The 26,821-nt window shown below is 39.4% G+C and overlaps 2 protein-coding genes across 3 annotated transcripts; one reads left to right on the top strand and one right to left on the bottom strand.

Moving 5' to 3' along the window:
- The first annotated feature begins 104 nt into the window (after window positions 1–104).
- Window positions 105–26,738, top strand: LOC145467886 (uncharacterized). 2 transcript variants are annotated; one of them, XM_081451501.1, is made up of 26 exons: window positions 105–688; window positions 937–1,038; window positions 1,613–1,837; window positions 7,331–7,596; window positions 7,907–8,084; window positions 9,249–9,359; window positions 9,642–9,746; window positions 10,291–10,379; window positions 10,987–11,064; window positions 11,607–11,911; window positions 12,505–12,597; window positions 13,332–13,457; window positions 13,914–14,054; window positions 15,605–15,731; window positions 15,891–16,029; window positions 16,371–16,585; window positions 17,504–17,652; window positions 18,083–18,194; window positions 18,973–19,277; window positions 20,126–20,329; window positions 20,913–20,996; window positions 22,211–22,387; window positions 23,015–23,086; window positions 23,746–23,770; window positions 24,610–24,690; window positions 24,916–26,738. In XM_081451501.1, the coding sequence occupies exons 1-26, from the start codon at window positions 111–113 to the stop codon at window positions 26,190–26,192; spliced, it is 5,364 nt and encodes a 1,787-aa protein (XP_081307627.1). In that variant the 5' UTR covers window positions 105–110; the 3' UTR covers window positions 26,193–26,738. The 2 variants fall into 2 exon arrangements, with proteins under 2 accessions (XP_081307627.1, XP_081307628.1); XM_081451502.1 differs by lacking the exon at window positions 9,642–9,746.
- On the bottom strand, window positions 4,885–7,291 carry LOC145467986 (uncharacterized). Its single transcript, XM_081451645.1, has one exon. The coding sequence runs from the start codon at window positions 6,869–6,871 to the stop codon at window positions 5,903–5,905; it is 969 nt and encodes a 322-aa protein (XP_081307771.1). The 5' UTR covers window positions 6,872–7,291; the 3' UTR covers window positions 4,885–5,902.
- Window positions 26,739–26,821: the final 83 nt, after the last annotated feature.

Raw genomic sequence — 26,821 nt, forward strand, 5'->3', positions numbered from 1 at the left:
GCGAATTTTCGAGGACGAGTGGAGGATTTCAACCTACCCCTCCCTCAAGACAAAATTGATACAAACAATCCCGGAAGCCATCCCGGAAGTGTCGAAGAGTTTCAAGAGCGATGGCCGCTGAATGTGGGAACGTAAAAGAAATACTGAAAAAGTTCTGCAAAGATGGTCTGATACGTAATGAATTTTTGCAAGGATGTGAGAAATTCTTAACTGAGGTAACAGTACCAGCAAAATGGCAAGGCAAAACTGACTACAAGCTTCAACAGCTCCATGAAACGTACCAATACCGTGAAAAAGTAATCAGGGAATTTGTTGGCAAAAAAATATCAGAAGAGTTTAAATTATCGCGAAAAACCATAACACAGTTTTTTGATGAACTTGAACGTTTCGCAAAACCTTCAGAAACTAACATTAACAATTTTTCTGATCTACATGCAAGTTGTAAAAGCAGGCCAGCTATTTCTGATCTGTTTGGTGAAGATGATGTCAAGTTACAAGGTGTTGTTGTTCGAAGAACAGAGCAGAACGCTTGGGTTTTGGTGGAAGAGGAGCGAGAACTTATTATTGACCTTCAAGCCAATGAGAAGAACAGTTTCAGCTCGGGATTCCCTGTTAAAGTGGGTGACATTGTTGAGGTTACAAGACTTCAGAGAGAAACGGAAACAACCCTGGAAACAGATGTAATATGGTAAGTGAAATACATTGAACTTTTATTTGATATCTATGATGTATGGAAATGGGTGTGATTTAACTGTGTACAGTATTTTTAAGAAGGATTGACTACACTACCATACCTTATTTAGCACATTAACATTAATATATATTAAGTTAACCCCCCCCCCCCCGCTTGGGGTTTATTGTCACTTCTTTGTTGGTTTGTAGCTCCATCCTCAGCTATTCATGTACTCAGCTTTTTCTTTAATTGCTCTTTTTCAGCTGTTACCATTTATGCGAGAGTGAAATTGAAGTGTTTTTGGATTACATGCTAAAGCTATTACAAGATGATGGCTCAACTGCTGCAGTAACTGGGATAATGAGGTAAAAAAGTAAAACTGAATTGTAACTCAGTTATAATATCAGGAAGATTATTGTGCAGTGAACAATTGACACTTAATGACTGGTCCCAAGGGAAACAGTGAATTTTGTTTCCCGAGAATCTCAATGTTTCCCGAGACGAAGTGGGGGAAAACATTGAGATTTGAGGGTAACAAAATTCACCGTTGCCCAAGGGACCAGTCATTATGTGATTTGTTATTATAGCAAAACAAATGGGTCAAACCGGTGGAAAACAAATAATCACTTTACTGATAAATGATGTGCAACGGCGGTCAACATTTTGTGGGTAACAGTGAACTGTTTCCCATTTGACATCATAGTTTTTGCAATGTTGCCCACTCATGGCATTTGGCAGGAAAGAGTTTCATTGTTAGATGTCATGTGACCATGAACTAGCCTATGAATGGGCGTGCTGTACATAACGGGAAAAACGCGAGCTATATAACAATTATTATTAATAACAGATTTCATTTATTAATATGTCATAAAAGAGTGAAAGTACAGATCATGAAACTTAATATTACTTGTTTAAACATTTTCCATGCTTCTGTTATAGGTGTCACGCTGCTTGGGATTACATTCTTCAGCTTTCAAAGGATACAAGTGACAACCAGATCATGAGCGAGAATGTCTTGTACATTATTGAAGAGATATGTTCCAGCTCTCAGGGGAAAATTCCACCAGTTGTTGAAAAGATTGTACAACAATTTACAGAGAGTGCATTCTTCAAATCAATTTTTCCTATCTTTGTTGAGAACACAGCAAAAGGAAGTTGTAGCAGGTATTAGTTTTGCAAACAAAATTTAATGGAGATTGATTGATTTATTGAACACTCAGTGATTTAACCTCTCTATTTACAAACTGGTAACTAAAGTAAATTTTAACTTAACATAAAACATGCATCAGCATTTATATTATTACATGACATTCAAGCTACCATGGGAACCGGCTATTTTGGTATTCTCTGTAGTGAGCTGGACCTATCATGCAAGGGAGGCTCATGCAGGGGGAATATCATAAAAAAAGAGATGAACCTCATTTACATTTGAAAAGACTCCCAGCATTAGCCTCATGCAGTTGCAAGCTAGTTCAAGTCCAGTACCAAGAATACGGAAAGGGCCTAGTAACTCTTGAGTTTTAAAAATTTACATGATCGAGTTAAGAACTATTTCCTCTCAATGTTAACAGGACAAATATATAATTCACGCCAATGCTTGATATGCTGTATGAGGTTTTTATTGTCTTTGATGTTCAAGAAACACTTTATGGAAAAATTGAAAAATTAAACGAGACTTACCTGTAAGTTGAAGTTTGATTGGAATTCTATGAGTCACCTACTGCAACAAGGGGATCACATGAGATTGCATCACGCATGCACACGTCAGTTTTTGAAGCTCGAATGTGAATGTTGTCCAGAAGTGCATAAATGCAGCAAGTCCCTTCTGTTGCTGTGGTTGGTGTATGACCGCTGTGTTAAGGTAACAGGGTGTAATTGAACACCATGCTATGGGCGGGGATCAAATGTAACAGGGTGGGCATGTGATCCCCTTGTTGCAGTAGGTGACTCATAGAATTCCAATCAAACTTCAACTTACAGGTAAGTCTCGTTTAATTTTTCAATTCTATTTTGTCACCACTGCCACAGGGATCCCATGAGACTTCAAAGCCCAGACATTCACATGAGAAATAATGTAAAACAAACGGAAATTTAATCATAACATAGTACCTATGTGTGTACAATAGGTCTGAATAAGAGAACAACAAATGTTACATGCATATGGGCAGACATGACAACATGCAAACTGTCGACACCCACAGTCTATGGTTTTGTAAAGTGCATTCTAGCTAATCAATGTGCAACACAGAAGTGGCAAAACCACCATTCCCTTGGAAGGGCTTGTTGTAGAATCTATCAAATGTTCTCTCCGAAGACCAACCAGCAGTATCTAGAATTTCCTTGATTGGAACAGATACATTTTTCGCTTTCGATGCAGCTGCCGCCCTGGTACTGTGAGGTTTGAAGGTGTTAACATCAACACCAGCATCTGCCATTACAGAACAAATCCACCTTGATATGGTATCTTTAGAGGCCCGGTGATGTGGTTTCACATGACCAAGAAAAAGCTTTGTTTCAGTACCTCTTAGTGGTTTTGTTCTCTGTAGATATTCTTGCAAATGAGTAAAAACACAGAGAGATTAATCTTCAGGATAGGCTTGTAAAAGCACTGAAGGTACCTTGTATCCAGGTCTACTTTGTTTTGTGTGCTCTGGTAGGGCGAACTCAAAAAAGTTATCCCCTTCTTTCATAAACTGGATGTCTAACATGTGGAGACTTTGTCCTCTTTGTGCAGATACAAGTGCAATTAACATTGTCAGTTTTAGAGTCAAGGATTTTAGCCTTGACTCCGTTGGTTTGGACAACGATGACAAATAAGAAAGGACTAGGTTTACATCCCATGTAGTGTGGTACCGTGGCATTGGTGGGTTGTTCTTGTAGGTGCCTTTCATGAAGCGGGAGACGATGGGATGGCTCCCTATGTTCACATTGTCTGTGGGAAGAATGACAGCAGATAGTGCACTTCTTGCAGTGTTTATAGTTGTGTATGACAATCCTTGTTCATGCAGACTGACTAGGAAATCTAGCACTGTGTTCAAAGGTGGATTGTATGAATTAACTTCTCGTTTAGAACAAAAGTCATGCCACTTCTTGAGATAAGGGGCATATTGTTTTTGGGTACCAGCAGACCAAGACTGCAAGATGATGTTGGTAGCTTTGCTTGACATAGCTCGCTAGCACAAGGATTCCCTGATACTTTGCAAGCTATCAGTTGCAACTGCTTGCTGAGAGGATGGACTGCATTGCTGTGAGGCTGGACTAGAAGAGTGTCCGACTGGGGAAGTACTAGGGGGTAGTCTGTTAGAAGGTTCAGTAGAAGTGTAAACCAGGGTTGTGTTGTCCAGAGTGGAGCAATGAGGAGTGCTGTTGATTGGTCTTGTTCAATCTTCTGCAGGCAGTTTGCAATGACACTAAAGGGTGGGAAAGCATAAAAGTAATGAGGTTTCCAGTCCATGAAAAAAGCATTAATAAGCTGTGCTCCAGGGTCAGGTCTCCATGAGACATATTGAGGGACCTTAAAATTAAGTCTGGAGGCAAACAAGTCAATGTCAAATGGACTCCACCGATCATGTATGGCCTTAAAGGCCTCCTGCGACAAGGACCATTCTGTCGTGTCCCTTAGTGCTCTTGATTCCTTGTCAGCTTCAATGTTATCAGACCCTGGGATATGAGTGGCACTTAGCCAGAAGTTGCATTGTATGCACCATTCCCATATAATGGTTGCCATGTCATTACATGGAATTGATTTGATACCCCCCATTGCATTGATATATGACACAGTAGTAGTGTTATCAGATTGAACAAGAATGTGTTTCCCATTAATAACACTACAAAGGGATTGTAGACCCAGTAGTACTGCTTTCAGTTCAAGATAGTTAATGTGGTTTCTTTGTTCCTCAAGACTCCAAAGTCCCCCAGTGGAGTTATTTCCACAGACAGCTCCCCAACCCAGATTAGATGCATCAGTGGTGAGCATAAGGTCAGGGTTTCCATGGCTAATAGCTTTAGAGGAATGTGGGACATTATTTACCCACCAAGTCAGTTCTGTCCTAGATGGGGTAGACAGGGTCATAATGGCGTCAAAATTCCCCTTGTTATCACGGAGTGCACAAATTTTGTCAAGCTCCAAATGCCTGTAATGCATTTCTGCAAATTCTACTGCTGTGAAACTGGAAACAAGGAAGCCTATGACCTGAGCAACACTACGGATAGTGGCTGTCTTTTGAAGGAGCAAATTTTCACAAGCAGATTTGACCTTCATGGCTTTAGACTCATTGAGAGTTACCATCATGGTGATACTGTCCAGCACAAAACCCAAAAAATCTATTTTTTGTAGGGATTGGAGCACAGACTTCACAGGGTGTACAGTGAAGCCAAGTTTGGTAAACAAACTGACAGTATCAAATACATTTCGTTGACATGAGTAAAAAGTCTGACCAATGAGAAGGGAATCATCAATGTGCCCCATACATGTATGTCCATTAGAACGTAGATGTGCATAAACTGGCTTAAGGATTTTTGTGAAAATCCTTGGGGCAGAGGACAAGCCGTTAGGTAGGCATGTGAATTGGTAGTATTTCCCTTTCCATTCAAACATAAGGAATTTCCTGTCCTCCTCTGCTATGGGGATAGAATAGTAAGCATCTTTGAGATCTACTGATGCCATAAAGCATCCAGGTCGGATGAGCTTGAGGGCAGTTCGGAACGTATCCATTTTAAAATGATGGTAATCAACAAATTCATTGAGTGGTTTCAAATTAAGTATCATCCTGTGAGTACCATCCTTTTTAGGTTGAATGAAAATATTTGAAATAAAACTATCAGGTGTATTGTTCACCAATGTAAGAATTTCCTTACTCACAAGTTTAGCAATTTCTGCATCAATGATATTGATTTCCACTGGTGAGAAATGGATTTTGTTAGGCCTGGCCATCTGCTTCGGGAACTCAGCCTCAAACTCTATATGGTGATGCTTTATGGCATCCAAAATAATGGGGTCATTAGTCAATGATTCCCACAATGGCAAATGGTGTTTCACGTGCCCTGCTTTGAAATTTTCAACACTTTTGTGCAGGTCCTCTAAATTAATATTTGTGGTGGAATCTATTTCCCTTACCTGTTGTTCTACTGGGACTTTGGGGAGGTCTTGTTCATCTTTGTCTGATGGGTTGCTGCTCGGCCGTGCCCTAAAAAAGGACGGCGTTTGAATGTATTCAGACGATTTGATGGTCAGTCATAAGGCTTCAAACGTGGTGCCTTGGAGCTCGAGGCCTTATTAGTAAAGGCTGAACCGCTGGTCGCTTTCTGCATTTGTTGTCCGGCACGTTTTACGTCAGACATTTCTTTGAGGTGTTTGGATAAATCGTCGCCAAACAGCTTTGTTGAGGGTTTTATTTCCTCTTTACACAGTCTAGTGTAAGGTGGGTTAAGGTCTGGCTTGATGAGCTCCCGGCGTTTCATGTTAAGCTTCCAGTTTGCATGTCCGAAGAGTGCAATGCTATCCATCACGTGTGTTAAGATTTCACGCGTGTTCACAGTTTTCGCGCTCTGAACATCTTTGAATAGCCGGTCGGCTAGAATTAAGAGTGAGGATAACCCAGAAATAATCAGTTCCTGAACACGTTGAAAAGCCAGATCCACTGACCTGTTCTTTCTAGTCAATAAATCCCAGATTTCTTCATTCACCAGGGTCGGTGTGAGATATTTGCAATTTGCAGGTGGAGGATATTTCTCGCCTCTCTCTTTCACTGAATCTTGAGACAGTTCTCCAGTCAGAATATTGTCAACAAGTGTGGCAATTTTCCCCTCAATATCAGGGGACTTTCTGCTAGTTGACAATAGCGCCTGAGTCAGGCTGTCTAGAAGGTCGTTCTTTGACCCTGAGTCAGAGTGAGCGGGCTTTGGACTTTGGCCGTTGCTCGAGTCGAGCAATTGATTTGTGGCCGCAGTTAAGTCGAGTGAATTGGACGTCTTATCCAAAGCGCCTTCCTCAATCTCTTCGTCTGGATCGGGTTGCAGGAGAATATCTTCTCTGAGGCTATTAAAAGCTTTGGTTTGGGCTTTTGAAACCTCGACAAGCTGTGTTAGTGAGCTTTGTAAGCCTTGCAAAACACTCGCCATGTCGGCCAAGCTGTTTTTCTCCGCAGTCCTGGAAGGGTTGGCACTGGAATCTGTTTTTTCCCTGTCGTCAGCGCTCATGTTCCTTCAGTCGATGATTTGTTCTTCCAGATAGCATAACTGAAGTGTGCAAAAGGAATTTTTCAGAATTTCATTCAGCAAAAATTTTTGCTGCCTTCTGACGGCGCGAAGCGATAAGCACTGACGTGCGCATGCGTGATGCAATCTCATGGGATCCCTGTGGCAGTGGTGATGAAATAGAATTAATACTGTAGTGGCAGAATGAAAAAAAAAGTCAAAAAGCAAGCAATACAAATTTACTTACATCTGATGGTGATGTTACGTCAGTGGCTACCAACAAAAGAACAGCATTATTGTCAAAAGTTCAATGTGGACCTGATGGGCCACCTGGCTCATATATGCAGACTTTACCTTACCTTAGCAGCCACTTCTCTACAACATCCACTTTTCTCTGTCCCCAAGGTGGCCACCATACATGTGGAGAGACCTGACTGTTTTGTTTGCTTCTGTTATTTTCAGTCAACCCTTCAAAACGGTTCAGAGCATTCTGGTGCATGTCCTTGGTGTTTCTCCAGCTTCTGGTCCAAGAGTGTTGCCAATAGCAAAAGTTCTTACTGAAAGCTTGTTAAGCAACTGTAACGGGCAGGCTGCTTTAGATTTCTGGGAAAAATTATCTCTGACCATTGCCATTAAGGTTCCAGGAGCCCATGGAGATCTTGAAGCTTTACCGTGGGGAGAATTTCCATTGTTACCAGTGAATGAAGAAATTCAAAGAGATACCTGTGGTAAGTCAATATAACTGTATTTAATGTACTTTGACGTCCCTGTACAACCACCTTCCATGCCATAAGTAGAAATGTTTGCTTCCAGTATCTTAAATGTCAGATACACCCAAAATGATCACGTACAAATCATGTGTTTCACTACCATCTCTACCGAGATCACACCAACACGTAAATGCATGAGTCATGTAATGTACTGATGACCTACAAGTGACATTATATAATTTGTGTAATACGTTTTTTAAAGTTTGTGTCCATCATTGGCAATGTAAGAAGTAATTAATTATTAAATAATGATTTCATTTGTTTTAAGGTTCTGAAACAAACATCTTGCCAGTGATAAAAAAGGAGGGCAAGTATGAATCAGAAAAGGAGTACTTGGATACTTATTTTAAACTTCTCAGAGAGGAATGCCTTCACAAGATCAAGAAAGGAATCTCAGATTTTTCGAATAAAGGAGAGTACGATTCAAAAGATGTGATGTTGTACAGGTTGGAATAAGTTTTCTTTATGTTCTGAAGATAAATTTAAATTAATTTAATAAATGGGCCAAAAAAGTGAGTGTTGTTGTTTCTATATATTAAATGGTTATATGCTCCTACAGTAGGCACGGTGGCCTCATGGTTAGTGTGCTCGTCTCCGGATTGAGCGGTCCGGGTTCGAGCCCTGGCCGGGGACATTGTGTTGTGTTCTTGGGCAAGACACTTTACTCTCACAGTGCCTCTCTCCACCCAGGTGTATAAATGGGTACTGGCGAACTTAATGCTGGGGGTAACCCTGCGATGGACTAGCATCCCATCCAGGGGGGAGTAGAAATACTCTTAGTCACTTCATGCTACAGAAACCGGGATAAGCTCCGGCCTGATGGGCCACTTGGCTCGCATGCAGACTTTACCTACCTTACCTTACAGTACATATCACATATGAAGAGAGTATTCTAAATGTGCTTAATACTTATGTCTTGATGTTTGTTAATTTCTTATCCATCGTGCAATACCAGGAGAAATGGGTATATAATTATACACTTTATATAAATGTGTCTCCTGGGCACCTATTAAATAGTGATGCGGTATTACACATGAAGTGTGTATAAGGTGCCAAAGAATAATGGTTTCTTTAGTTTTACAAGCTCTTTGCTTTTATATTATATATTGTGCAATAGTATGTAGAGAAAAAAGAAGTACAGTCATCAAAGAGTTTTCAAAGGTTAAGAAAATTACAGCATCTAAACAGATGAAGGATGACTAAAAGATTCAAAATTTTATCAGTGGCGATTTATTTCTTGATATTCAGTCAAAAAATATAAAATAATTATGAGGAACTTCTGTATTACAATCCACTTCATTTATTCTTTTAATCGTAGCCTGCACTTCTTCAAATTCCCCCCAAAAAATCAGCTTATTTTGTTCTGAGCTTAGAATCTTTTCATCCAGTTTTTCTCCATAGTTTATGGTATTAGGTAAGTAAACATAGAATGGAAATTAGTAAAAGAGACCTTTTGACAATCAGCTGAAACACTGTTCCTTTAATTAAAAACACTGAAATCACAGTTATACTATCAAGCACTAACTGTGATATCAAAAGAAGTTCTAATCATTATCAATTAAAAGATTCTTACCACTGTAAGTTATTAATATTTAGAATGTTGTTTTTAGGATTTCGTTGAAAGGTCTTCTCACCAAGCATCGCGAAAACTCTCCAACTACCATGTCAATTCAATTAGAATTTACATGTAAGCTGGATTCTCAGGAAACTATTGACTGGGGGTGAGCATTTTTTGCCATTTCTAGAATAATAATTGACAATAGTGTCATAATTACAATTATTAAAATATTAAGTTAGACCTGAAAACTACCATAATTGTAATTAATCACAACTTTTATAGTTAAAATGTGAACTAACTTATATAATTAGTGATGATGTAATAAATATATTTCTTACTCTATGACATGCCTATGAAGAAATTTAAATAAAATTGTATTTAATATTAGTCTGTTGGAGAAAAAGCATGCATCCAGGTTTACAATTCTTATTTATCTTTTCTATAGGTCCACAAATTGGCTTCGGTATGGAAATTTACTTTGTATTTCATTTGATGAAACATTTCAACCACCTGTTTGGGCAATGCTGGAAAAAGTGGATTATGAGCAAAGGTTGGTCAACCAAACATTAAGTGCTAGGGTTAAGGTTACTTCCCACCATCAAGGGCACAAAAAATAGTCTTTTCTTTTAAATTTAATCAGTCATTTTATCTAATGTTTACAAAAGAAATATATTGAAAATCTCAAAAGGCAGTTGAGTTACATTGTATTTCGAAAAAAAGTATTTTCAAATAAAGTGAATAAACCAGGAAGCTGTCATAATCTCGTAAATGGTTGAAACCTGCAGGGGTAATTTCCGTGGCAAACGCTCATCTTGGAGCTCGTATTTCATGAAACCTACAAACTTGGTCACAGGGGTTGGAAAACGTCATTCTCTATGCATTTTGCCCTACCCCACCCCTGTGCAATGATGTCATAACACTTTCAGCACTTTACAATTTTCCAACATTGAAAGGGGGGATGGGGGTGCTGACACTTATTTTGTAGGTATTACGGTTATGATTTCATATTTTTGCACATTAATTGCCCAATACAATTTGTCTATGGTTGTAGTTATCATTACTAATTTAATGGAAATGCTTATCCTAAATTCTAGTGTTGTGTGGGTGACCCTTTGTCGTGAAAAAACAAACCTCTTGTCAGAAGCAGAGTTTATTGTGAAGATGCATGAAATTACAGATAAAGGTCAGTTACATTTGTCAAAATTTGCTACCAAGCAATTTGCACTTTATATGGTTTCATTTCATCTGGTTCAGATATAATTACAGTTGATGGAACATAATTTTGCAGATATTAAAATGTGTTGGCTTCTTCTCAAAGCAGTTTATATGTGAGCAACCAACTGCTAAACTAGTTGGCTGGCCTAGTTAATGTCTGCTGGTCATAATATGGACATCTTTTTCCTGTAAATTTTTTTTGTCGAAATGTGAAAAGTGAACTGATCAACATGCCACAAGCGTGGGACAAAGAAAAAATCTGAGTCCCGGAGAGGAATCGAACACATGACCTCCTGAACACCGGGCGCGTGTTCTATCCACTGAGCTACGAGAACTCATGGAGAGCAAGGTCATTTAACTGAGTTCATATGAGTTCTCTCCATGAGATCTCATAGTTCAGTGGATAGTGCAGCCACCTGGTGTTCGGGAGGTCATGAGTTCAATTCCTGTCAGGGACTCAGATTTTTTTCTTTGTCCCACGCTTGTGTCATGTTGATCAGTTCACTTTTGACGTTTCATTACCGAGCTTAAAATTCACCATGATCTTTATTCATTTATCAATTTGTTTGTTATAGGTGAAAAGGCATATATGGTTGAAAGCCAGACATTTTATCTTTCCTTTGCCCCAGCTATGGATTTATTGCAACACAAAGGTCTATTATATAAATTATACATCTAGTTTAATGGGACTAACTAAGCCCTCGACTACCACCTTCAAAACATGAGGCCTCCATTAAGTAGTAACACACAATTGGGGTCTATCAGCAGTTAACAGACACTTATAGTGTGTTCTTTTGCAACCACAAATCTGATACAGGATATGGATGGGGTTTAAGTCAGGTTGGCTTGTCAGCTCCAAGGAAGAATTCTTTTTTAACTGATATCTTCACGTGTAGCTGGGATCTGTCTGAGATCTGAAATTAAATGGGCTGAAATTTTACCGATAATTACTGAGATTACAGCAACTGTTCAATTGACTTCACTCTGATTATTGACATGACTCATTGACTTTGCTGGTGTTCTCACTGTATCAGATTTACTGTAATTCACAATTATGGAGGACATGACGAGTCTGTGTGGCTGATGATAGATTAGGAAGAACAATTTAGATATTACTGAGAAATGAGTGTGAATTGGGTAAGGTGTGATTACAAAATACCATTTTGTCCTTAATACTGCACCATTCATTTTTCAGAGTCTCTACCATTCAAAGAATTCCTGGTTTATCCAGAGGCAGGTTTTAAGGAAAAAGCAGACTATATTGAGAAAATAAGCTCTCTTCCTGACTGGGGAATCATATTTGACCCACCTCCACCCAGCTCTGGCCAACCTGTACTTCCACCTGACTCTGACTTATCTCCACCTGAAGACCAGTCTTCAACCTACTCATTTCTAACAGAATTTGAAAAGTTTAAGTGCAGCAATGTTGGAAAAAAGCTTGATGACACTCAACTTGAGGCAGTTGAGCTTGCATTTGAGAACAAGCTAACCTTGATTCAGGTACACATACACAATGCTGGGAATAGTTTTTCTTACATTGCAGGACATGCATGTGTCCCATGAAATCTCTATTTTTGTTGGACATATTACCAATTTGGTTGGACACTATAATAGTACTTCTTTACTGATGTCACGCTTTCCTGTTTTTTCTTTTTTTTTTTTTTTTATTCCACTTGATTTATCATGCCAAATTTAGTAACTATGCACACTCATAAAAATTTAGTGGCCAAACTTGCCAATTTTTACCAGTACTGGGGCTGGGGCAACATTTGTTACCTGGCATACATTTCATTGTAAAAATTGCATGGCAAGTTTGGGATCCCATTTCTTTTCATGAGTTTGCAATGGATTCTCTTAAAACCTTGCATATTAATTATATTCTAAGTTAAGTACAAAATACTGAGTAAGTGACTATGTCAAGATGCAAGACAGTGTAAAGAGTATATGAATCTTTGTTACTTAAAAATCTCTTGAGCTAAATGACTGTTCTGATAATATTTACTTCATAAAAGTTTTCTAAAATTAATTTTAAATGACGTCTGCAGTAGACCTAACTTCTAAATTCATTTATATTTTCTCTATCTTGCATGTAGGGTCCACCAGGAACTGGAAAATCCTTCGTAGGTGTGATACTTGTCCGTCTTTTATTATCAATGTGTGTTCCAAAAACGTTTGGACCTATCTTGGTAAGCATTGACCACTTTCAAAAGCAGAGAATAATCTTACTTACGAATCTTTTGTTGGGAAGAAATCTCTCTCTCTTGCAGCAAGGGAAACAATTTGCTGGCCAAAGAGTAGTATGCCATCAAAATATTTATCTGTCTGTATGCATTACAACTGCTCTCAAAAGAACTGTACTTTTGAGATCAAACACAAATGGCATTTAAGTGGTAGTTGTTCACTGCATTTTGGGTCAGACGATAGTATTCCCTCAAACTTTGCCTAGTAAACTATCTTGAGTCACAGGTACATGTAAATACAACCACTTGACCTTGCACTTTAAATTGAAGATCTTTCTCAACAATGCATATTGGCAATGTTCTTTTTCTTTAAGTGCTGGTAATTCCTTAAGGTGGTCGCAGCTGCTGGCAGGAGCAGTTGTTTACATTGTGAGATTTTATTTGCTGATCATGAGTTTTGAGTGAAAATTTCACAAAGATATTCATAGCTAGAGTTTATTACTTATGTGGGTGGTCATAAGTAGTGATTTGACTGTTATTAATGACATGTAGCATGCATACAGCTGTACAAGTCATGTAATGTACTGTGTACATGATTGTTCAGAATTCATTTTCGAGCAGAAGCATGTGAAAAGATCTCTTCAGCCATAAACTAAACTTAACCAAGATGAATTAAATACCATTTCTGTTAATGGTGTATAATTTGTTACAGCAACTATATACAGCTTGTATATTGATAGGTTGTCACCTATAAGAACAATGCATTAGACCATTTCCTGGAGATGTGCTTAGATTCATCACCTAGTATTGTTCGTGTTGGAGGACAGTCAAGTTCAAATAAATTGAGAGACCGCTTATTGTCAAAGGTAAGAGTAGAAAATGCCGCTTACAAACCCTACTAGGTTTGTTATAGTGTAGCGAGAGGTTGAGACCGAAATCTCGAAAGGTGGTGGCAATAAGGTGGACTGGGGGAGGGGGGAGGCGCAAATGGTATGAGCAGGTCTAATAAAAAATTGTAAGAAGCTGCCGCAATCAAACAAGTCTTCTGTTGTGCACTCTACTTACATTGTCATATTTCAATTTTCTATTTGAAGTAACGAAATAAGGAAAGTCTTTTATCATAAATAATAATTAATGAATTTTATAATATTGTTATCGGGCGCTGGGAGACCAACCCACCAGGGGGGAGGTAGGTCCTCTCTTGGTAGCGTTATTCAATGTACAATTTGATTTATCATTCATTGACCAAAAATTACATTTGATTTGCATAAAAAATTATGTCCTCAGATACTGAATGATGAAGTGTGTTCATATTCTTAAAGGTGGGCAGGGTGTGGCCAGAACCTCTAAACACGCAAAAAACAAAGCTGAAAGTGCAACTAGAGAAAATACAAGATCAAGTGAAGGAGGCTTACGATAAAGTTAAACGTTCCAGTGTTTTCAATGCAAAGATTTTCTTGGAGGTATTTGCAGTTAATGTGTAATACACTGTTCTTGTGAATCGTGGAGATAGCCCCTCAGTCACACGTCTTAGTATTATGTGTGACAACTTCCATTAATTCCCGCATTGTTATTTCAGTGTAACCACTTTGTTTAGACAGTACTTTCATCAATAATATGAGCCTGTCTCTGAGTGCCTTTACAATGAACACCAGGTCTCGTTGGATTGAGGGTCGTGTTTGGTATCTCCTTCTCAAACTCATTAATAATTGATCAAGTTAAAACAAAGAAAATCACAACCGTGAAGGAGGTTAGATGCCCGGTCTTAATTAGCATAGACTTGGTATGATTTTACTTCTCCGTTTACCCCTTAGTTTTTGTTTCGATTGAGAAGATATATCAAACATTCGAGACAGTGTTTCATGGACTATCCAAACACCTCGAATTTCGTCAAAAATACTCCTCTGCGCGTCGTATTTTCAACTCTCTTCTCGGTGTTTCGATGTGCCGATTATCCCGATGAAACACTGGCCATTTTCACACTAGAGACGGATAATCCGTCTGCTACAGACGGAAAATGTAGCAGACGGATTATCCGTCTCCAGTGTGAAAACGGCCATGTCTCCAGGGTTTGATATATTACTTGAACCAGTGAGACATTGAATGAAAGGTTCAGCAAGCGGTGAACTGGAATGAAGTGAAGAGAGTACTCCGATCGAAACTATGTAATATAGTGCAGTAAGAGTTTATGACGCCTACATGGTCTGTACATGTATCTTTAGTGCAATATGGTGGTGAAGAGGTAAATAAAATTGCATCAAGACTGATGAATTGTAATCGCAAAACTAAGAAATCGCGTTTAATGCTCCCCAACCACGTAAGCTGCTTGTACCTCCTGCTCGAAAGTAGGGGGCCGGGTAGAGGCCTTATGATCAGTGTCAAGGTTGGTGCCAGGCTGAAGGAACTTGACCTTATGAATAACTTACACCATGGTGAAGAAATACAAAACTAAGGCAGCATCCACACTACTCTGGAGGAATTTGAAAAACCCAGCTTTATTTCCACGGTTAGGCCTATCGTCCACACTAATCCGTCTCGAAAACGCTCTTCAAACCGGATAAATTTGAAAAAGCCGGCTTTTTGTTTTAGTGTCAACCGAAAATATTTTGAAAACGGAGCTTTTCGAAAACGATGGCGCCACGGTGATTTTTCCCTGCCCAAGTTTTCCTCAAACTCGAATTCAAAATGACTGGTGATTGTTGCGTTTTCAAATTCCTCCGGCGTAGCGGGGACTGGGCCTAAGTCCGTTGCAAGAGACGAACGACAGTGAAATGGAAGTGCGAGCTGTATTCCTACTTTTTTGTCGTAACTATGTTTCTTGTATATAAGGAAGGTATCACGTCTAAATACGAAAACAAGAAGCTCTTAGGAACGTAAGTATCCTAAATTCTTAGTAGACAGCAAATATATTAGAATCATTTTAGCCTGGTGCGAAAAAAAATCCGGATTCCAATTTTCTTATTATGTACTTGCATTTACTGTGATTAAGACCGTTTTTTTTTTTCCTGTGAAGACAGCATCTGAAAGTCAAATCAAGGAGCTCCTGACGAATGTCGAAAGAACATCGAATGAACAGGCGGAGGTGGAGAAGTTAATTACGGAGAGAAATGTAGTTGGCTCAAATAAATCCCACTTGGAAGGTACAAGGATTTTTTCCCTTGGTGTAAACTTTAACCGCTCATTGTCTAACTAAGTATGCTTCTGAAAATTCAAAATCTGTAACACAAAATCGATTTTTTTATAGGCTTAAAGGATTTTATTTGCTCGTAGTTAAAACCATTGATTTTGTGTAAATACAGGGTTTGCTAAAAAGGCACTGGAAGACTGGCTTCCATCACAGGATGAATTTGATCAGTTTGCCAGGAGATTATCTGAGAAGAGATCAACACGGACCCTTTCTGCATCTGACAACAGTGGTGGAAAGACAAAAAATACCAGGTAGTGCATCACAAAATTATTATTTGGCTGAAGGAAATAAAAGGACAAACCTAAAGATGTGTTGGAATTGTATGTTGTATTGTTGATGTGACTGACATTTTAGACATTTTTAGACACTTTTAAGGATTTTTAATCCGATCTGATTTTCCTCTGAAGTTTTGGTGGCCTCTGTCCACTTTCATCAGATATGCAATCTGTAGGTTCGTCTTTGCTCGTGCTACAAGCCCTTTTTCTTTCGTTTTGTGTTGTATCCGTTTGTTTATATTTTGACTAGACCTAAGAAATATATTCTCAAAATGATTCTTTCTGATTTGTGATATGATTGAATATGTTGGCCTTAGTCCAGCTGGGAGCAGTAAGAGGAAGAAGAAAGGAGAACAAGGGCAGGAAAATCCTGACGACCTAAGAGAGCCTTCTACGGAAGAAGATGAACGACTGTTTTCAACCTTGGAATATGAACTTCCTGTGGATGATACGAAAGATGCCCCCGTCATACAGAACACAACTGGAGAATACTCAACTGGAGAGCGCAAACTGATTCGCATTGATAAGAGAAGTGAGTTTGAGCTTATTCAGTCCTCATTAAGGTACCTCAATATAATTCCAGTTCCTTGTATTTTGAGTTATCTTGGCCTCGCACAAAATTACTTTTAAATTGAAGGAAACCTGAAAATAAAAGTTTACTAAGATAGTTTAACACCGAGTAGACAACATTAAACCATAACGGAGCAAGGATGGTTAAAGATGGTCAAGATTAACACGGATTACAAACAACAAATTTTCAAAAAATTAGGCTAAACCTTTCAAGATGCCCAAGCTCCTAAACTGGAGATTGTGTGCAAGAGTATACATAGATATACATAGAAGTCTTAATGATGTAAATGATTTAAATTCTTTATTCTAATAGCTGTTATTGCAGTTGAGGCCGCGGTCATATACTTTTGTTTAAAACGAGGTAGAAGAGTCAGTACCAAGCAGAATTGACCCTTTTGCCTTGTTTGTATGTCAAACTGTTGATAACTGTAATAACAGCTATTGGCACTCCCCTGTCTGCAAGGTCTTTGCTCAGAAGTACCCCAATTCCATTAAGCACGCCACCCCTGTTCTAATAAATGCACCTATTGTGATACTTTTCGATATGCTGCCATATTCCAGTGTTACTACTAAATGTGCCCGGCAAGTCTTGTTTATTTTGAACCTGAGTTAACTTGAATCAAAAGAAGAAAATTTAATCTGCTTTGTAGTTTGGGCACTTCGAAAATGTCTAACGAAACTAGGGAAAAAGATAAGTGCTCTGTCCCAAATTATACTGCAATGGTTATAGTCGTCTTCCACTCTGAGTCTAAACCCGAAATTGTAAGTGATAAAATAACATATCTCCAAAACAGGCCATATCTATCTCTGAGAAACTGATGTTGTATAAAGCCACAGTATGGTCTTTTTAATTCACCCTCACGCGCCATTTTGTTTGTAGGAGTGGAATCTTTCAGAATTACCTTGGATGACAAGAACCTTGGGGTTCTTAATCCACGTGAGAAGATTCAGCTTGTGTATGCTCTACAAAGCTTGCATATTGAAAAAGCCAGTGCTGAATTCATTGAAGCGAGCAAAGCAAACGTGCAGGTAAAGGCAGTTTTAATACAGACAACCTCCATGATGCAGACGCTGTTCCTTTGCTGATCTTATTTAAGAGCCTTGACTGTACACTTATGCTAGCCTACTTAGTAATATTTTGCATTGAAGCAGTTTTCATTTGAGTGTCAAAAAGTAATTGGTTTTGCATCACTATGCTATGCGATTGGCTTAAAAGCTCGCGCCCTTTTTTCATCCAATCAGAAGTAAAACCAAAACCAATCGTGATCTCGCTCTCACGCGTTTTCCCGCGCTTTACGTCAGCTACGTGTAATTACTTTGAATTTTGATTGGCTCATTGTATTGGTTGTGTCCTAATTGTGATTTGCTAGAGTGATTACTTTCAAATTGGTTTGGTTTTACGACACTCAATTAAAAATTGCTCTAATAAGAGAGTTTGAAAGATCTGTTTTGTCAACAGAAACACCAAGAGTACGAATTGTTGAGGAACAAACATGATATCGATGTGATGCGGAACTATGACGTCATTGGCATGACAGTGACCGGTGCAGCAATGAGGGCAAATCTTCTTGGTAAGCCAACAAACCTGCTGTTTGTTTTTGTTTTTGTTTGCTTCATTTCCGCGTAGTTAACTTGATTTAAATAACACCCAATACGCAGTATTTTTCTCAATTAAGCGCTCACCTTTGATTCAACTCCCATCCTCAAATATGTACGTCCATAGAATTGTAAAATGTAAAATATATTTGCGTTACAAAGACATCTGCAAGGAGGGTCTGAAAGCCATGGACATGGACACCAACTCCTGGGAAGCCATAGCCATAGAGCGAACAACATGGATGCAGACAATGAAGAAAGGCCTCTCCCAGTACGAAGAGTCACTTGCACAACAGAGCAAAACAAAGAGACAGAGAAGGAAGGCCCGAAGCCAGGGAGACAGACCAGCATCAGACTACACCTGCACCCAATGTGAGAGAGACTGTCACTCCCGAATCGACCAGACCAGTCACACTTGACGCTGTACTAGAGCCAATACTAACACACACAGCGCGTATCCGTAGTCTTTCGAGACCGACGGATACCCATTATATCATTATTATTAAGATATATACACACCCTTACCCGTAAACGTTTATCAAAATGAATGAATTGATTAGGAGAAGCTAGGAGTACTCAAAGTTTCGTGCGAAAACAAAGTGGACAGTATCACCTTCCCAAGCAATAGGATGGTCGTACCCACGTATGGGGTGAGAAAAGGGAATTTACTGAGACTATACCTGAACTAAACTGTGACGCATTTTTTGCATTGTTGCCCATCTTCTCTCTGATTCCAGTTTGACTTATTTTCAGCGGAATTAAAGCCATCAGTTATGATTGTAGAGGAAGCTGCTGAGATACTTGAAGGACAGCTTGTGGCTGTTATACCATCATCTGTTCAACATCTTATCATGATTGGTGACCACGAGCAATTGAGACCTCTGGTACAAAGCAAAAGACTCAGAACGAATAACAACCTTGATATCTCCATGTTTGAGAGGCTTTCCAACTGTGGCGTGCCTTTAAAGCGACTTGGGTTTCAAGCACGAATGAGAGAAGAGCTTGTTGAATTGCTCCAAAAGTTGGATATTTACAAGGAACTAAAAACAAATTTCGAGGTAAATACATAATGTTTATAAATCGTGAGTTTTTCGCTCCAAGGTAAAAATAACTGTTATGTTATGTATCACGAACAACCTGTGTTTTAATCATCTCTTTATCGGTCTGGAAAAAAAAAAGAATTTAAGTCAGCAAAAAAGGAAACTGCTCTTGAATTTGTCAAGTTCAGTTACTGTTTAGAGGTGGTCAGTTTATCATGAATTCAGAGCAAGCCTATGTACCTGAAAGACCTAAAACTACAAAAGTTTAACATGAAAGCACTCAGATAGAGGAAGCTGTATGCCGGTGGACGAACTGCGTGTGTGTACGGTTAGTTTGTCGTGTTGTTGTTAGATGATAAGACACTAGTCTAGACACTTTCCTGATATCTTGATGTAAAATTTAGTTATTTTTGCTGAGGTTGATGTCTGAACAAATGCACCACAGGCTAGAGCAGACATAGTGACGTTACTTTATGATTATACATGTGCCATTATTTTTTTCGCAGTATTGAAATTGAATTGGCAAGATTACAGTGGGTAAATGTAGTTCTCAAACTCATGAATAATTCATCAAGTTTAAACAAAGGAAATCATGACCGTGACGGTGTTTGGATATAAAAAAATATACTAATTGACATATATTTTAACGATTTTATTTCTCCGTTTTCTCCTTAGTTTTAGTCTCCATTGAAAAGATATATCGAACACTCAAGACAGTGTTTGACCACATTTCCAAACACCTGGAAGTTCGTCAAAAATACTTCGCTGCGCGTCGTATTTTCAACTCTCTTCTCGGTGTTTGGAAATGTGGTCAAACACGGTCTTTCGCGTTTGATATATCAAATCCCATCGTCATATTTTTGCAGCAAGTTGGCGACAATGAGCTGCCAGATTGTGTCGTGAAAAGCATGTATTTCTGTGAACACACAAGTTCTGAGAGTACATCAGACGATCACAGCAAGCGAAATCCTCATGAAGCCAGGGAAATCACAGAAGTTGCAAAAACGTTCTGTCAAAAGGGGAGAGTTGATCCATCTAAAATCACCGTGCTTTGCGCATATCGCGGACAGGCAAGTGTATAGTGTTATGCTTTGGGGTAGATAAAAGGATTATGCTTCTATTTTATACTTGTCTTGGGAAAGGAACCATACTGTTGCAGTTCCGATATATATATATGGGTTATTGACCATGCATGAGGTCAAGATGGCAGGATGTTGGCCAAAGTCTTTTTTTTTTGCGTGTTTATGGAGCGAGACCAGCGGAGTTGAGGTCCATAAACTCGAAAAAGAGAACGAGGCCAATATCCAGCCATCTTGACCGAACAAGGTTGGCAAGAGAGGATTTACAATATGGCTTTCGGGAAAAATTTTTCTTGCGGGAAACAGCGGGTAGTCCCAAGCAGGCAAGATAGCGACATCGAGCCTGTTCGGGCAGCCAATCACAGCGCTGGATTTAGTTCATCAGTCTTGCCCACTCACGCCGGAGCTATCCATATAATAACTAATGGTACAAGACCCACTTATGGCTCTCTTCGATGAGTCCAAAGACCATCGTTAGTATCAGAGAAGCGTCTTGAACTCTCTATAAAGGGACAAAAGGCTACACTGCAGACCAGGGATTTTGTAATTGGGAAAGTTGATTATTTATTTTCAGGTCACAGAAATAATCGAACGTTTTAAATCGTCGAATGTGGAGGGGCTAAGTAAGATTCAAGTGACTACGATTGACAGTTTTCAGGTAGACAAACATGTTTTTAATTAACTATTTTTAGTTTTAATCGTATAGCGAGGGCGTTGATTATGATATGTTAAATATCTCGATTTATTTAAGCACCAGTGAAACACACTAGAAAAGACGTTATTGTAATCATTATCATTATCACCACCAAACACCTTCATCATCATCATCATCATCACCACCATCACCACTACCACCATAGCCATCAGCATCATCACCATCACCATCCCCCTCACCACCACCACCACCACCATCATCACTTTCGTCATCATCATCATTATTATAGTCAGAACCATTATTATTCCTACGAGCACTTTTACAGACAGCTCGGTTGGTTCCAAGAACAGACCCAGAATTCTTACAATCACTGCTTCCGTAATACGGACAACCCCATAGCAGGGAAACTGCGATCTGTCCTTTTGGTGTCCGGAAAGAAAGCGGACGGGCCTGGGAGATCTTTGATTTTTAGATGGCTGATAAAAACAACTACAGTCAAACCTCCGGTTGCGACCACCTCTCCTCAGCAACCAGTTTTCCTAAATACCAAAAGTTACCAAGCCAAATTACTATATTTGGAACTTGTCGTTAGCGACCGCGACCACTTAGAGCTAAAAATTTGAAATTTTCTTTTGCTTTTAGTCTCTCAATAAGCGACCACTTGACAGATAATAGAGGGAAAATTGGATAATAAGGTGTTCTAACATTATCGCATCACTGGATGGTACAAGAGACGGCAATTTCTCTATGGGAAGTACCCGATTTTTTTCTCAAAATCGACTTTTCACGTGAATAAAACATTTAAAACATGGATTAAGTCTCACTCACGCAGTTAACTTATGCTAATGAGGCAAAATTGTGACCCAGTAAAGTCTAAGCTCTCGTAAGCGACCACCTCCCGTAAGCGACCTGCTAGGCATGACGTTTTAGGTGGCCGCTTACGGGAGGTTCGACTCTTTTTTGCTCATGTACCTGCTGCACCCAAACTGTCAAGCTGTGACGGTCTCCAAAACGTTTCCGTTCAACTGGTCAGTAAGCCTGTTTGAAGTGTATCTACAGTATTTAAGTTTGACAGGAGTTTGAACTCCAAACCGAGGAACTGAACATGACCTGCCTGTGTTCTCCCTTTCTTCACCTCTTTAGACGCTTGGAAACAGAGCACTTACCTATTCAGAAAATATACTTACTCAAAATACTTTATCTTTGTTGTTTTACAGGGTCAAGAAAATGACATAATTCTTATTTCTTTGGTCCGAGGCGAAAACAAAAAGATTGGATTTTTGTCGGAGAAGAACCGTCTATGTGTGGCGCTCTCTCGTGCACGTTGTGGTGTGTATCTTTTCGGTAATCGAAGGACGCTGACGGCAGCAAGAGTTACGCCAAACTACTGGAAGGTGCGCATTTGACTTTTTTGCCTTTTTAAAGTTACTTGGAGACGTCCGTCCACCCTTCGTTTGAATGAAAGCCGTCAGTAATGTATGCTAAATACTAGCTGCCTGACTTCGTCAGATGTTATTACTCATAATTGCCATATTCAACATAGACCGTCATTGGCAAATCTGGAGGGGCCTTTTTTTTTGGGGGGGGGGAGGGGGGGGGGTTGGAGGAACCTGAAAACTGCTAACAAGCTAACCGGCAACAGTATGGATGTGTCTTCGCTCCTGCGCAGCCTTCTAGCTCAGTGGAAATTGTTTGTATTTGATCTAGTGCAGCTAGGAATTAGCTAACTTCATTAAAAAAAAAAAAACGATATAAAGGTTAAGTCTGCATTCAGGTCAGTGTCTGATCACTCCGGAACTTATCGGGGCTTCCTTAGCATGAATCGCCTACGGGTTTGTTTTACCCCGCTCCCCAGTATTAAATCCGATATCTAGTTATACCCCGAGGAAGTACTGTGAGACTCAAATGTCTTAACCCCAGGGCTCGAAACGAGATAACTCGATCGAGTGTGCTAACCATTGGGCGACAGTGCCTCCTTCTCGCTGAAAAAATGGAATTAAAAAGCGAGGATCCTTCTTTAGGTTATCGTGGACTACATGAATGAGAAAGATTGCCTTGGCTGGACTTTTCCATTTCATCCAAGTGTTAAAAGCGTAAGTAGCACGTACATTGCACATTCCTCCCCTTTATATGTAAATCGTTCATTTGTGTACCCCGAGAGATTGTTTGTTTCTCTCTCTAGACAATGACACAATTCTGTTTATTTTTTCCAACGTGTACATGTATATTAAGTACAAGCCAGCTAACAGCTGACGGACTTTCCATATTTAACATTCCGTAGTTCAAACTAAAATACTTCAATGCTCTTTTAAAATTGCATGGCTGTTAGAAAGGTGTTTTCAAGTAATCCGGTGTTTCAATTTACTATGGCACCAAAATGTCTCGAGTGGCTGGTTAATTTATTTTTTTTTAATAATAAACTTTTACTTTTATACAGTACAACCAGTTACATTACTAACACTACAATACTTACGCAACAAACATTACAATACATCCACTTACACAACTTAGAATACAACACAGCTACTTCACATTGTTTGCAATAGTAAAAAATATACATAGAAGAGAAAGAAATTAAAACTAACAAAACGTAAATAAAAATAAAAGACGAAAAGGAAAAAGAAGAAGTGGCACATCAGACAAAGATATTTGGGGCAGCTCATGCATACACTGTTATCCATTTTGCTCGGAATTTCGTCAGTGTATATACACATACACGGCTGTTTAAAAGTGTTATATTTTAACTTTTCAGGATGAGAACAGTCCCGCCACTGTTAGTAAGTACTCATATTGTTTTGTGTCATTTGTAAGGCTTTCATCACAAACCTTTGATACTTCCTGAATGATATTTTGTACGTTTGCTTAAGACCAGCTGGAGGGAAACACCCATTTTAATGGAGAAATCTGTCGTAAGGGTGGGCATGGGGGGTAGGGGGGGGGGGGAGTTGGGGGTGGTGATTTAAAAAGCCCACAATAGGAGAATCTTTGTTTGCAGTATGTCTCATTAGCATAAGCGATACAGTTTCTGATGGGGCTACAGAAACATTAGTTCTGAATATTGTAAGGGCACAGCACGATTAACTGTCCCAAGGAATTTGAGCCCGATGTATTGAATACTTTTTGTGCGACGCGGGTTTAAAAACTCGACATTCTACAAAGAATGTATGAACTTGCCACCCAGACATTTTGCAGCTGTTGAAAGCCAATTTCTCCTCGAATATTACAGCCAAAGAGCCAAACATTTCACCAATTACAAAGTTTCACAAGCTCTTTAAATGTTTGTAGTCAAATCGTGTCTAGCATGATGCCTTCTATGCGCAAAGTCGTATGTTCAGTTAATGAGGAAAAATGTAAACAATGACGTCAGCAAAGATTCGCCCATAAAACAGTTGTATTTTTTGGCCTTGTAATCACCCCTGAACAATAACACACGGGTGCTTTTAATCTTCGCTAATGTAAACCTGCATGTAGTGTGATTGAAAGCGTCTGCCCATTCTAAAATATTTTCTCGATTAACGAAATTCCATTTCCTTAGAAACAAATCAAACAGTTTTAGCCTGTTTGCGTGATAGTACCGTGTTATTTTAACGCTGTCAATTTTTTTCCTGATTTAAAGCAAATATCAATTTGAACTTTTCAAATGTGGAGCAAGTTAATGTCGCTGTTGGAAATCATGCAAGTGTGATTGCAAATCCAGGTAAGTTTATATTTCTACTTTCTGGTTTTCAAATTTTAGGCATTTTCGGGTTTTTCTATGAGAAGGTTTGAGTTAAAATTTTGTTCAGCATTGCATAAGTTTGCGCCTCAGATTTGTCTTGCTTTTCTTGGCTTCAAACTACTTAAGTTGTTGAGTAGCTTCGAAGATCACTTTCATTCGCTTCAACGTGTTTAATTTTTTTCTTGTGCTTTTGCATTTTCTTAGGAAACTCTTCGTCATCGGGAAAGACAGCAACTCAAAACATACAAATACGTAGTCCTGTGTCTGAAAAAACGCCTGTTCAAAATACGATGTCACCAACTTCACCAATTCTGGGCCAGGAATCTGGAAGAGTTGCTAACTATGACATAAAATTCTCTGGAGAAAGCGGCCTTGAATTGGCCAAAGAAGCAGGAAAGCCTGTCCAAGAAACACCAAATCCAAGGAAATCTCTTGATTTAAGCGAAGATGAAGAGCTAAAAGGACAACCGGTACAAGAATCGTTTAACCAAGAGAATAGTACCGCTGATACTCTGCAGACAGAAAATGAAAGTCTGCAACACGTTGAAGAATTCTCTGAAGGGAAACCGGTGCAAGAAACTGAGGACCCACCCAGTGAGAAACCAAAGATCGGCATTGAAGAGCAGAGGAACGAGAGAGAAGAGCAGCCCATTCAGGAGACACAAGGGCCTGGTAAGGGGCAAGGAACAGAGACAGTGGAGACAAGTCAAGTCATGGAAGGCGAGGAAGACCGTGAAGAGGTTATAGAAGGAAAACCACTTCAAGAAAGCGCCAGTTCGAACGTAGAAAGCGAATGTACCGAAGAACAAGCTTTGCCTACTCAAGAAACCATGGCTGCAGGTAAAGGGCCTTTTGAAGAGACTGGTCAAGCGCAAGGAACAGCGACAGAGGAGAGAGGTCTAGTCAAAGAAGGCGAGGAAGACCATGAAGGACTGTCTGAGGGGACGCCACTTCAGGAAAGCGCCAGCTCTAAAGCAGAAACCGAATGTACCAAAGAAGAGGCTTTGCCTACTCAAGAAACCATGGCTGCAGGAAAAGGACCTTTTGAAGAGACTGGTCAAGCGCAGGGAGCAGAGACAGAGGAGAGAAGTCTGGTCAAAGAAGGCGAGGAAGACGATGAAGAATTGTCTGAAAGGACGCCACTTCAGGAAAGCGCCAACCCTAACATGGAAACTGAATGCACCAAAGAAGAAGCTTTGCCTACTCAAGAAACTATGGCTGCGGGTAAAGGGCCTTTTGAAGAGACTGGTCAAGCGCAGGGAGCAGAGACAGAGGAGACAGGTCATGTCAAAGAAGGCGAGGAAGACCGTGTAGAAATTTCTGAAGAGAAACCACTTGAGGAAAGCACCAACTCTAACGCGGAAACCGAATGTACCAGAGAAGAAACATTGCCTACTCAAGAGACTATGGCTGCGGGAAAAGGGCCTTTTGAAGAGACTGGGCTCGAGGTAGGCGTCAAGGGGCAACCTACAGACGAGTAGCGTTAGAAACGCGTTTACTGAAACGTAGAGTATGAAGGAACAGTTAGAGTGTCAAGCGCTCTTATGGAAAAACTGAGGCTTCTAGTTTACTGTCATTGATCGGAAATTTTTGCATTATATTTTAGTCTTTTTTTTTAAGAAACTTGCTTTTTATTTGATGTGAGAGGGAAACAATAGACTGTTTTCGATGTATCAAAATTCAGCTTGGCAGTGAGGCTTAGAGGACACAAACAAAGGAAACTGAATGACATGTTTATTCATTTCTTTTATTTGTGTTCTCTAGGCCTCACTATCAAGCTGAATTTTAATATATCGAAAGTAGCCTTTTGGTAAGACGTACTGACATACTTTCACATTGTTTAATCAAAGTGTTGCTTGTAGAAGTGCAAATAGATAGAACGAGTTTTTCCACTTCGTACAGGTTTGTCCTCTTACGCTTTGATGGACTGTCCAAACTAACACTCAGTGGTTGATGTTAAAATACTTGTATTAAATGAATGTACGATAATTAACAAATAATAAATTATGATCATCTTCATGAAATAAGGGGTTATTGCAACGGTTACACCGCGCGTTGGCGTAACAATAAACGCTCTGTACGCCGGATCGAGCGGTCCTGGTTCGGAAAA

This window comes from Orbicella franksi, chromosome 14, assembly GCF_964199315.1.
Source record: "Orbicella franksi chromosome 14, jaOrbFran1.1, whole genome shotgun sequence".
Taxonomy (NCBI): Eukaryota; Metazoa; Cnidaria; class Anthozoa; order Scleractinia; family Merulinidae; genus Orbicella; species Orbicella franksi.

Coding starts and splice junctions, on each gene's coding strand:
- LOC145467986 (XM_081451645.1), bottom strand. CDS start 6,871: ATGAGCGCTGACGACAGGGAAAAAACAGATTCCAGTGCCAACCCTTCC.
- LOC145467886 (XM_081451501.1), top strand. CDS start 111: ATGGCCGCTGAATGTGGGAACGTAAAAGAAATACTGAAAAAGTTCTGC. Junction 7,597..7,906: donor AATTCAAAGAGATACCTGTG/GTAAGTCAATAT, acceptor ATTTGTTTTAAG/GTTCTGAAACAAACATCTTG. Junction 17,653..18,082: donor CGAGCAAAGCAAACGTGCAG/GTAAAGGCAGTT, acceptor TTTTGTCAACAG/AAACACCAAGAGTACGAATT.